This window comes from Diadema antillarum, unplaced genomic scaffold (genome assembly GCF_040938485.1).
Source record: "Diadema antillarum isolate AM-2024a unplaced genomic scaffold, OU_Dant_1.0 scf00000100, whole genome shotgun sequence".
Classification (NCBI taxonomy): domain Eukaryota; kingdom Metazoa; phylum Echinodermata; class Echinoidea; order Diadematoida; family Diadematidae; genus Diadema; species Diadema antillarum.
Genome location: NW_027270989.1, coordinates 566,816 through 578,903, shown reverse-complemented (window position 1 = coordinate 578,903; position 12,088 = coordinate 566,816). Strand labels below are relative to the sequence as shown.

At 40.8% G+C, this 12,088-nt stretch overlaps 1 protein-coding gene across 1 annotated transcript; it reads right to left on the bottom strand.

Moving 5' to 3' along the window:
* Positions 1–5,502: 5,502 nt before the first annotated feature.
* On the bottom strand, positions 5,503–6,942 carry LOC139718821 (uncharacterized). Its single transcript, XM_071630286.1, has one exon. It carries the CDS (start codon positions 6,940–6,942, stop codon positions 5,503–5,505), a length of 1,440 nt encoding a protein of 479 aa, XP_071486387.1.
* Between the last annotated feature and the right edge of the window lie 5,146 nt (positions 6,943–12,088).

Sequence of the window (12,088 nt, the reverse complement as noted above, 5' to 3'; positions counted from 1 at the left end):
AGCCCACTTTGGCAAAAACGAGTGTAAACAGAAAGTGGGCTAAGGATAGTCCCGTACCAACGGTGGGGCTAAGGCCCCCCCTTAGCCCCACCGATAGTCCGGGGCTAAGCAAAAATTTACAAGTGTAAAAAGCCCTTAAGTGTCCAAAGTCAAAGCAGTTTTGAATTTCTTTCTTCCTGCATCTTTCCGTTTTCTCCTCCTCCGCCGCATCCCCATCTTTCAATTCCTTTTCTTTACATCACCTTAATTGAATTTCCTGCTTGCCTTAGAAACTGCAACCCCGACCAGTCCTCATGTGTGATGAAGCCAGATGTTATATATGTATATATATGGTATCATGACAACCTGAGTTTTGTCGGATTTCTTAATAGCTGCAGCGCCCCCCCCCCAAAAAAGAAATAAATAAATAAATAAATAAAAAGGAGAAAAATGGGAACATTAAAAAAAAAAAAAATCCCTGACTCTCCGAGGTCAGTTCCACCCCTAAATTATGATAATATTGATAATGATAATAATGATAACAATGATAATGATAATGATAATGGTGATGATGATAATAATAGTAATAATAATAATAATAATAATAATGATAATAATAATAATAATAATAATAATAATAATAATAATAACAAAGAAAATAATAATAAGTCCAAAAAAAAAATAAAAACGTTCCGCGGCCATTCATAGGAGCGTTGTGCATACAAATGGAAATGTGAAATATACATCTGAACAATCTCCACTAGCGGTCTTCAAAGATGATAGCGAATGATTTGGACTTTTGCTGTTCTTATATTAATGTATTCAATACTCATGTACCTTTTAACTTGAATAAACATTCAAGGAACGAATTTCAAACGCTAATGAATTTACAGTAATTCCTTCAAGAGGCAGATTAATTCTATCTATAAAACCCTAAAAATCGCTCACAGAGGTGTGCCAGCTCATGTGGTTACTTCGCTTATAGTATTTCGCACACTATGTGGGGATCGAACCCACGTAAGGACCATGCGCGCAACCTGGCACTTTCGTTGCCATGACGACGAGCTATTTTACGCCTGAAACGAATTGTGATCATGAACAAAACTTTTCTAAAACTCTCTAATCATAAATCATCATGGATCGTTAAAAATTCAACAGGTTTCTCTTGAAAATTTGATACTATTGTGAAATGGAAAATTTTTCTTGGGGTTCCGTTTTCACCGGACACTCACTGTGGTCAAAAAGATTCTTGAGAAAATATGCCGGAAGAGAGGTTGGTTATTAATAATTTTGTTCTTATAATCAGTATCTTGTTTTACCTCCAAGTATTTTTGTCTTTTCTTTTTCTCATCTATCTCTTTTCTCTGGTTTGGTCCTAAGTTGAACCCGTGTTCCTTACCTAAATCTTTGCCCTTGGTTTCTATACCGGGACCTAAAACAAGATTACTTTTAAGTACATTTTTGTATTATTTCATTTGCATTTCTCCAGCATTTTTTACTCAGATTCAAATTTTCATAAGTTGACCTCCATGTGTTATGTTTGTAGTAAGGATATTATTCTACGTTCATCGTAGCTGGAGATGTTATGCCTCATTCTGTTTCGTTTTATTTGATGTACTTTTCAGTGGGAAATATGAAACTAAATTGAAGTGAAATTTATAGTAGTTTCTACATAAAATCAAAGAATATATCTGATCAATGTAAAGGAATGTATACAAAAAAAACCTTTATTCAGTTCTACGCCCCCCATGACAATTACAAGTCTTTTGCACTAGCAATAAACTGACACGCAGACCCGTTTTGAAAGAATGTTAAAGATAACAATGGTTGAAAGAGTACTTGCAAGAAAGCCCTAATTTATATGCATTTTGCCGCAAACTGATGATGTGATTGGGCTGCTTTAATGTTGAATGAAGTGCAATCCAATTCACTGAAACTCATCTCTTATGTTATTTGGTGAGTTTATCGTAATAAATTACAACGCATTTTTTGTTTTTATTTCACAGTTATTGAGATAAGATGATAAGGAAAAAATAATTAATTAAGGGACTTGATGTAAGACCCTAAATTTAAGAAAGAAAGAAAGAAAAAAGATGAGCAGTTTATAAACCAATTGTATTTCTTTACAGAGACAGGTCAGGTCATTCTCTCTTTTTTAACTTATCTTTTTTTTTAAACAAAGATGGAAATGTCAATGAAATGAAGTGGAATAAAATGAAAACACGGGATTTTTTTTAAATTACTCAATATTTTTGTCATATTATGTTGGTTTTTATATTACTGCAAAACATTCGGCCCACTACATTTAAGGTCATGAAATCGGGAGTGGGGTGGGGGTGGGGGTAGTACCTATCTTCATGTTGCATACATGGTACATGGTCTGAGCATGAATCATGCGCATCTTTACAACTGAATGGTCGCAGCTTAGGGAAGTGTGGGTGGGTCTCCCACATTCTTGGTCAAAGTACTCGTACAAGACAAGCACGAGTGTAGTGTACTCCTACTCGCTGTATAAATAGCAATTTGTGCGCCCTCTGTCGTGCCAGCTCGACATTGTGGTTACTTCGCTTTGCCTTTGATCTATTCGCCAATTGGATGGCTTCGGACGCTGTGTGGGGGGTTCGATCCCCACGTAAGAACCACGCGCGCAACCTGGCACTTTTGTAACCAGATTCGAGTTTTTCCTCCTTATTTCCACATTGCTCGTCAATTAATAAAGCAAGATTATGCTTGAAAATTCTTGAATGCTGTTCTGGACGATAAATCGTACAATCAGAATTTCATTTTGCTTGTTTTGTTTGCTTGCTTGTTTTCACCTGTTTGTTTGTTTGGATCTGGATCTGGATCTGGATGTTTACGATGCAGGGCCCTACTGGGCATAACGCATCGGATGAGAGAGGGCGCAGAGGTGATTAGAAAGTTCTATCAATGGCCTTTTTGAATGAGGCGATTGATGGCGAGTTAATAGTGGCGTCACTCAGGTGGTTCCACTCGATGACAGTAGACGGGAAGAATGAATTTCTGAATTATTCTGTTTGTGCTCTTATTTGATTAAAGCACTTACTGTTATTTGTCACTTGTCTGTCCAAGATATTTACAGTATCGCAGTTTGTGAATTGCTTAACACGGATACGTCGTCTAAGTTTTTTAGGTTGAGCAAAGGTTTGAATTGGGAGAGCTGGCACCAGCCCCCCGACCACTTTGAAGAAGAGGGTGAGCTTGAGATTCCTTCTTCTTTCCTTCAGGCTTGGGAGACAAAGTTCAGCCAGCTTGTTTGTGATAAAGCCGTCATCTCTGGACACGTAATCCCCTGTTATGAATCGGACAGCTCTTCGTTGGACACGTTCAAGTCTGTTTATTTCCTTTTGTAGATATGGGTCCCAGGCAGTGGCACCGTACTCAAGGAGTGATCTAACGAGTGAAGTATAGGCAGTTCGCTTAGCGTTGGCAGGGCAGAAGTAGAGGTTTCTCTAACTGCGACCAGCCCCAACACGCAGTGTTGGGGCTGCGCATTGTAGCAGACATGATCATGACAGGCGAAGTATAGCGCCTAAAAATCAATATGAAATCGCAAAAATTCTGCAATATGAAGACTTACAAGTGAAGATGTAATGTTGAAGACTGACTGCGTTCAACTTTTGGTTCTGGCAATAGTCCCTTTCTGCTCGGTTTGATGAGTTAAATGCGACTCGGTCGAGAGGAACTCGGGAGAACTACATCTTATACAGTCAATGGATTTGAGATTTGTGCGCATGCGCTGGCCGTCAAGTCGTGTAGCTTTGTGGCAAGGCCTTATCATACTGTTGGCAAACCCTCTCGCTGTATATTGCGTTGCTTTCTGGGTGGGTGCGCGCGCGCACGCCTTGTCAAAAGGCTAAACGCATTTCGACTCCGCCAGCACATGAATATTTACGTGCGCAGTGTACTGCATACTGATTTCGAAAATGGTGAATGGGATGGGGAGCTAGGACTACGGACCCGTATATGGCCGTGAAAAAAACGTTTTTCAAGATCATTGGACCAGTGTGAACAAGAACAAGGTGAACGAAGGGTATTAATTAGATAAGAATCTTATGTATACTATAAAAGTACGTTTTTTCCTCGTGATATTCGAAACCTACGGAGGTGCGAAAATCTGTGACAGACTGTGTATGTTTTTCAAGCTTACCGATATAGCACTCTATTGACTCAGGACGCTCCCACAGTGTGTAACTGTGTATACGGAGCGTCCCGGGGTTAAGGTTTCTCCGAAGGAGGGATAGAACCCAATTTGCCTTTTGCGTGGTCTTTGCGACATGCTTCTCCCACTTCAGGTCGTCAGAGATAGTGACTCCTCGGTAACGGATGTCGTGAACGTGCTGCAGGATATGGCTGTTGAGTTGATAGAAGTAGGATGATTTACTGCAGACACTCATAGTATAGCACTTCTCTGCATTGAAGCACATACCCCATTTATGTGCCCAAGAGACCAGGGCTGTCAGGTCGTTTTGAAGGATGAGGTGGTCTTCCTGGTTCCTGATCTGACGGTAAAGGAGACAGTCGTCTGCGAACAGCCTTATTTGCGACCTCACTGTGTCTGGTAGGTCGTTGATGTAGCAAAGGAACAATAAGGCCGGTGAAGGGCCCGAGTACTGTTCCCTGGGGTACACCTGAATCAACATGTGCATCGTGGGAGCTCTCTCCGTCTATGACGACTCTCATACAGCGTTTTGTTAAGAAATTTCTAAGCCATGAGTGGGTGGGGCTAGTGATTCCAATGGATGTAAGTTTATGTAGGAGATTTTCGTGGGGGACCTTATCGAAAGCCTTCGAAAGGTCCAGCACTATGATGTCTGATTGCTTCCTTTGGTCGTTTGCATGCAACAGGTCATGGAGGGCAGTGATCAACTGGGTTTCGGTGGAGTATCCAGATCTAAAACCGTGATTCAGGTGAGTTAGGATGTTGTTTTCTTCTAAATAATCAAGGAGGTGTTTACATATGATATGTTCCAGGAGTTTACATGTGACTGATGTTTTAGAGATGGGACGGTAGTTTGCCGACTGGTGGACATCCCCGGTCTTGAAAACTGGTGTCACGTTTGCCTCATGCAACCAGTCAGTAGGTAGTACCCCAGTGTCCAGGGAGAGCTGGAATATCTCACTCAAAGCTGGCGCAAGTTCGGTGGCACACTGCTTCAGGATAATGTTAGGGATGTTATCCGGTCCACAAGCTTTATGGATGTTGATGTTCTGTAATACTAGCTTGAGAACTCCATCAGCTGTGATTTGCAGAGGAGGGAGGGAGCAATTGTAGCTTTTTTCAATGCTGGGCATACGATTGGTCTGGTCCCTTGTGAACACAGATGTAAACTGCTGCAGGAGGGTGGTTGCTTTGGTCCTGCTGTCCTTCACAAGGTTTCCTTCCAGCATGAGGGGAGGAACTCCATTCCTGTCTTTCCTCTTGGCCTTGATGTAGCTCCAGAAGGGTTTGGAGTTCTTGTTGATTTCCAGTTCATCGACGATGGTGGAGGTGAGATGGTCCCTCTAAGCTCGACGGAACTCTTGTCTACACTGGCGTTGAAAGGCCTTGTAGTCGGCCCATGAGTTAGTCTTTTTGGCTCTCCTGTACAGTCGTGCCTTCCTCTTCACCATTCTTTTCAGCTTGTGGTTAAACCAGGGAAGTGACTGTCTGCTGCTGCTCGACTTGGAGGGGATCCTTTGTTCTATGATGTCTAACAGGGAGTCTCGAAGCATAGTCCATAGGTCTTGGACGTTTGTCCCTTGCCTCTTTCTTTCAATGACCATCTCAGATATGTTGGCTACATCCTTTTTCACCTCTTCCCAGTCAGCTTGAGAGTACTTGTAGATCTTTCTCCGTGGTATCTTTGCAATGGCTGGTTTCATGTCGAAGTCCGTGACCACCATGGCATGATCACTTATACCTGGGATGCTGTACGACGATTTCACTTGTGTTGGGTTGTTAGTGAGCAAGATATCTAGGATGTTATCATATCTCGTAGCTTGGTTGTGAATCTGGACCAGTCCGTGTTCCAATGAAAGGTCGATTAAAGCTTGTTGGACTTCTCTGTCTTGAGCATTGTGACGCAGGGTGAGAGTTTGCCAGTCTATATCAGGACAGTTGAAGTCACCTGCAATCACAATGGTTTTGTTTTCCTTCCCTTGAAATTTCTTGAGGGACTCGTCAAGTCGCTTGACATCTAGGAGACTGCGGTGAGGCATATAGAAGACTCCAAAATATGCCTCAGCTGATCTCGGCAGTTGGATCTTTGTCCACTTGATCTCACATTCCGTGACTGCGTTTGGGAGTTCACTGCACATAACTTCCTGTTGTACTCCTATGAAAACACCGCCTCCACAGCCATCTCTATCATTTCTGTAGATTTGGTATGAAGATGGGAACACCTCGCTATTCTTGATGGCATCTTTTCCTGGGTCCAGGCCAGGTTTGATTCCTTGGAGCCAGGATTCTGTGCCACAGATTATATCGGGTTTAACATACTGGAGCGCCGCCTTAAACTCTGCCGTCTTTCCTCTCAGGCTGCAGCAGTTCACAGTCAGGAGTCTAAGGTTACCAGTGTTTCTCAGGAAGGTTCTGCTGTTTTCTCCTTCCAGACTAGAGCCAGAGGTAGTACTTGGTCTTTCGCTGTCAGGTAATGACTCTGAAGGGGTACTCCGACGGGCCGTGGTCTCCCAGCTTGGGGCAGTCACACCACTAGTCGGACTTGGTGTAGATGTTCGCTGGCTTCTCTTTCTAAAGTTACGTTGTTTACGTGGGCTACTGGCAAAGGTGGGGCTAAAGGGCTCATTGGAGCTTAATGTATCCAGCGAATCCTTGAGGTTGGTGAGTGGGAAATAGATGTTTGACTCTTCCAATTCATAGCTATGGAAGGTGAAGCTGTCGATGTTAGCGCTATTACACTTGTGGCAGTGCCATACAACTTCTGACTTCTCTAGGTGAGACATGTCTTGCGAAGCAATGCTCTCACACGACTTGTGGTGCCAGATTGAGCAATTTGAGCAGCATACTGCAATTTGTGACCATGTTACCGGTCGTTCACAGACTCCACACGGAAAAACATTTTTCACTCTAGGACCAGGATTTGATTGGATGTCTCCGCTCAGTATCAGTAGTAGGACTACAGATCTCAGTTTACTTTGGTGTGAGTGGGTTATTTTCCATGCTGTTGACACTCTAGCACACTGGTGGAACTGCATGATGCTGAATGTAGATCTATTCCCACGGGCATGGCATTGTAGTACATGACCATTCACGACTGACATGCAGGTGTTAGACAGAGCAGTGTTTTTCTCAAACCCACAACTACAACATGTTACATAAAAACAAACAATAAGGACTAGGGTATGAAGGAGGATGTCTGAACGCACAATGGTGTCTCTACGTGAACCCATTCTGCTTATAGCCGGTCTGGGTTCTACTCACGTTGTACCGCTACCGACGACTAACGCAGGCCGCCATGTTGGATCTCCCAGTGACAGTGTGGTCGGGGGGTGGCAAACAGCTCAACCCAAGGAAGACTTAAAATTCCATTTTATTGCTCAACTTACGTTCCATGAAAAAAAGTAATCATTACAGTGACAAATTTCTCTTCAGATATTAACAAACAGTTGAATATAATCCGAGATTTCGTGGAAAACTGGGGTGTAAATCAGGAGCTCTCAAAAACACGTCCGTTCCCCGGCGAGCGCGCCCTCTCTTGGTTTTTTGTTTGTTTGTTTGTTTGTTTGTTTTTGCTATTTTTTAAACCAGTGGCAGATCCAGGGGCGGGGGGGGGGGGGGGCATTGGGTTAGCATCCTCTTTAATATTTTTGAAAATAAAGAAATAAAAAGAAAAAATGAAAGGGGCACTTTAATTTTTCATTCTAAATGGAACCAGAAAAATTGCACTGCTGCATAGGTGGCACCAGAAATATTTTTGTGCACTCCCCTATACAGAATTCCTGGATCTGCCCCTATTCCCACAGGAGAAAGAACAACAACCAAGATTATACTGTGGCTCTCACAACACTTGAAAGCAGGCCTGCATTTCATGGGCGAAAGCAAGAAAACACCAACAAGCCAACAACAACAACAACAACAACAACAACAAATAAGTCACCCAATCACTCGCATCCAGACATTCCGACTTTTACACGACTGGGGGCAGGAAAAGTCTATTACTCTCCATTAACAAGCAAACTAAAAGACTGAGGCAAAATGAAGTTACAATTACATTTGGCTATTGAGGACAAAATGATGTTCGGTTCAAAACAGAGGATCCAGAAGTGAAGGGCTTGATGATTGTACGCATATAACCAGGGAATTGAGTAATATGTAAATGAATAAAAGTGACATATAAATAAGAAGTGGCAGATGAATGAGGAAGTAAATTTAAAACAAAATATCTCAAAAGATTGATAATTGTAGAGAAAATGAATAATTACATAACAAAATAAGAAGAAGAATTTGAATGATGAGACTGGGCATCTAATTTGATGTAACTACGGGTGACTCCCATTAGAGCAAAATCCTTGGGACCAGCAAATTTCTTTTATCAAATCCGAACAAATGAAGTGTATAAAGTTATCAAAACTTAAATTTTGGGCCCTGAATTTTGCTTCCTTGTATCTGAAATTTTGTTATAGCCATGTTCATTATAATGGAAGTGCACTGTACACTTTACTAATTCAATTTGAAGATTGAGCAGAGTTCACCACACTATGGCTACATACATTGTACCAACACACACACACAACAACAAACATATTACTTCACCAAATAGACACAGAGATACACTCTTAACAACACAGTTCAACCATAAGCGCATGAATTTCTGTAACAGACTTAGAAAAAGTTCTCCCTTCCTGCATAGTTATTATGAATCATTTACCATCTTTCAGTAAGATAGTAACTTAATAGATACAGCTGTAAATTCATATGTCATAAACATATCACACTTTCCAGATTTGACTCTTTAAAGTGCATTTTTTAAGTTTTGTGCATGGAAAAATGATTCAGGAAACAAGGTTCTTCATTTCTATGAAAAACTCATTGCACTTTAATTCAAGTACAGACATATTCATGGCAAAAAGAATTAACATTTTTCTTTTCACAAAATGCCCTGACCCAGCTGATTACATGTGTTGTGCTGCCTAATATACGTTTATGACTCAAGTTTGGTTTAGAAATGTCCATTTACATTTGCACAGACATGCATCTTTGCCATAACTAATTCCAATCAGGGCTTTGTTCAAAGGTTATTACTGCTATGTATTTTTGTATACAATGAAAAATACATGAAGAATACTTTTTAGACAGTAGCTGGAAGACAAACTGAATACAGGTGTACATGTTGCTTTCTCTAGCGTATATAGACAATACACATGAGAATATATTTTCATGCATTGCAAATTTATAAGTCAGACTTTTCATTAAAAAAAAAAATTCAAGTCATTTGGAGCAATGCAGGCAAAAGTAAAGGACCATGAAACAGTTTACATTTTTTATTTACAGTATCATGTCTCATTGAGCATCAGTTTTCTAATACATCTCATCTTTAACAGACCTCAAAATCTGTTGTCTTCATGAAATAGGTGGACAATATTTGTGTAAGAATCCTTTTTTGTTAACGTGTAAGAATCCTTATTCGTTGCTAACATGAAATATGGCCTATATTCGACTGACATTTTCCCCGTCTTGGATGTTTTGTGACAAAGTCAAACATCTGTAAAGGAGTTGTGAAGACAATACATCTTTTGAGTAACTATGAAATGACTTTCACACATTTCACACAAAAACAAAGAACACTTTAAAGGATATAACACAGTGTAGTGGAAACTTAGTACAATTGCATGTAACAACAAAAAAGCTTTTTGAACTTACAAAAGACAGGCGCTACAACAGGTATCTTGTTACACGAGTACAGGACAGTGAAACTACAACCTGTAACATAATACATCTGTCATTAATTTGCACTTATATACACATGTAATATTAGTGTTCTTCATGATTAAAATTTGATAAAAGGAAAGATCTGAAGTGTCCATTATGACATAATGAGAAAAGAGGGAAACCCTACTATGACGAGGCTGCAAAGGATCAATGATTTTACCTCACTAAAAGAGGTACTTTGTTGTAAACATACTAACAAAATGATTAGCTCATTGCAGTAATGGGACAAGTGGAACAGCCAAATTCACCTCATTAAATGATTCAAAGTGGTACCTTGTGAGCAAGCTCGTTTCTGGGGTTTCCCTATACATGTACGTGATTAAGTCCCGAGAGGAAGCTACACTTCAGTAACCTATAACTGGGCTTGACACTAGCAGTGGCCTGGTGACCCAGAGCCACTAAAAATTGATGTCAGGGCTACCAAATTTCCAAAAGGGCTATCTCTTGGTGGCCCAATTGGGCAACTAAAATGCAAAATGAATGTTTATGCTTCCCTCTATTAAGGGCTGCTAATTTTTTTTTTTTTTTTTTTTGGGGGGGGGGGGGGGGGGGGGACCACTGAAATCTCAAATTCAAAGATTTTAGTGGCCCAAACAGGCCACCAGAGGAAAAAAAAATTGTCAAGCCCCACCTACAGGATAACCAAAATTCCTATATGTACTAAAACGTTTGATATCTGTATGACTTGATATGCCTCAATTCACACATCAACACTTCCACTAATTTGTCTCAAAAGCATTAAAGCTGTTATGCAAGATAATAGTGCGTCTCACAGCCTGAGCTGTCTTAAAGATGTTGCAGATGAAGTGAAGGAAATATGTAGTCTTACACACAGAAAAGTTATACACTTTACATGTGCCTGTCATGATTTTTTATACCACAGGATTTCCCCTCGTCTTACCTCTTCCATTAGAATAAAGTCCTTTGTGGTAACTTTAAAGAGTTGCAACTACAGCATCAATGACACAATGACGCATTAAATGAATTGTTGTTGCTACAGCAATTTACATCTTGGTATCAAGATATGATATAGTACTCTGATGTTAAGTCTCTCACTCAAGGTACATACAAAGCCTACTCTACCTCACCCTACACAGGGCATACAGTACTACAATCCAGTCCTGAATCTTGGCATGATTCTTGCTCAGTGATTAGAATTATTGCATTGTGCATCATTGCAAAGCTCTTTCATTTTACATGAGTACAATGCTCTAATCTTATCCTTCAGCTTGCATTCTTCTGAAGCTTAGGAAACATTGTATGCAATGTTTCATTGTAAAGCAAGACTTTGCAAATTCTACACAACACAGTTCATCTGATTATAATCTGGACTGCAGTGGTTGCAGAAAGCCATGTCATACTCTGAGCCCATTTCGTAAGGCCAGTTTCTATGTCGTGCATATAATACTGTAAAAGTGGAAATTTCCGCGGTGTGGAAATTTTCTGTGCATTTCACGCCACCAGAAGCCAGGGCGAAAATAAAAGCATGTGAATATTTTTGCATGTTAAATGTTCCACTAATACACGTCTTGATTCCACGGAGTTAAAAACATGCAACTCATCTTACCCAGCCAAGTAAGAAAAATAACTCCGAAAAAATGACCACTTGTACAGTACTTCATGTACCTGCGTCAGTAACCATCCTTGCCTTCACACGTCATCAGACGTTGACTGCCAAATACACACATCATTGAGAAACTGTTAAAACCCTACCACATCTGCAGAGACTCCAACCCCAAGCACCTTCTGATCGGGAGATTCTCCCGCCTGAAACCCCTAGCAAATGGGAGACTCCAATTTGATGTGCGCGCAAAGCGCAGTTCCTTGCGGCCGGGGCGCAGGGCACGCTTAAGGGCCCTGGAAGCTCTAGGGTTCTAGATGCTCTCTCATGCTATCTAAGGCTTATTTTTCAACATACAATGATATTAAGTAAGAAATCATTTCAAGCGGGAGGCAAAGAGCCAGGGCGGGAGAAATTAAATCTCAAGCGGGAGAACGGGAGATTTTGCAAAAATGGGCTTTCAGTGGGAGATCTCCCGTCGAAAACGGGAGAGTTGGAGTCTCTGCATCTGGTCTGGTCTGGCTGTACACTTATGCCATGTGACCATTACCTGTAGAGATAAATATCACACTTTTCCCATTCTACAAAATATTGAACAC

Excerpts from the sequence above, each read along its gene's own strand:
- LOC139718821 (XM_071630286.1), bottom strand. The coding sequence starts at position 6,942 with ATGTCTCACCTAGAGAAGTCAGAAGTTGTATGGCACTGCCACAAGTGT.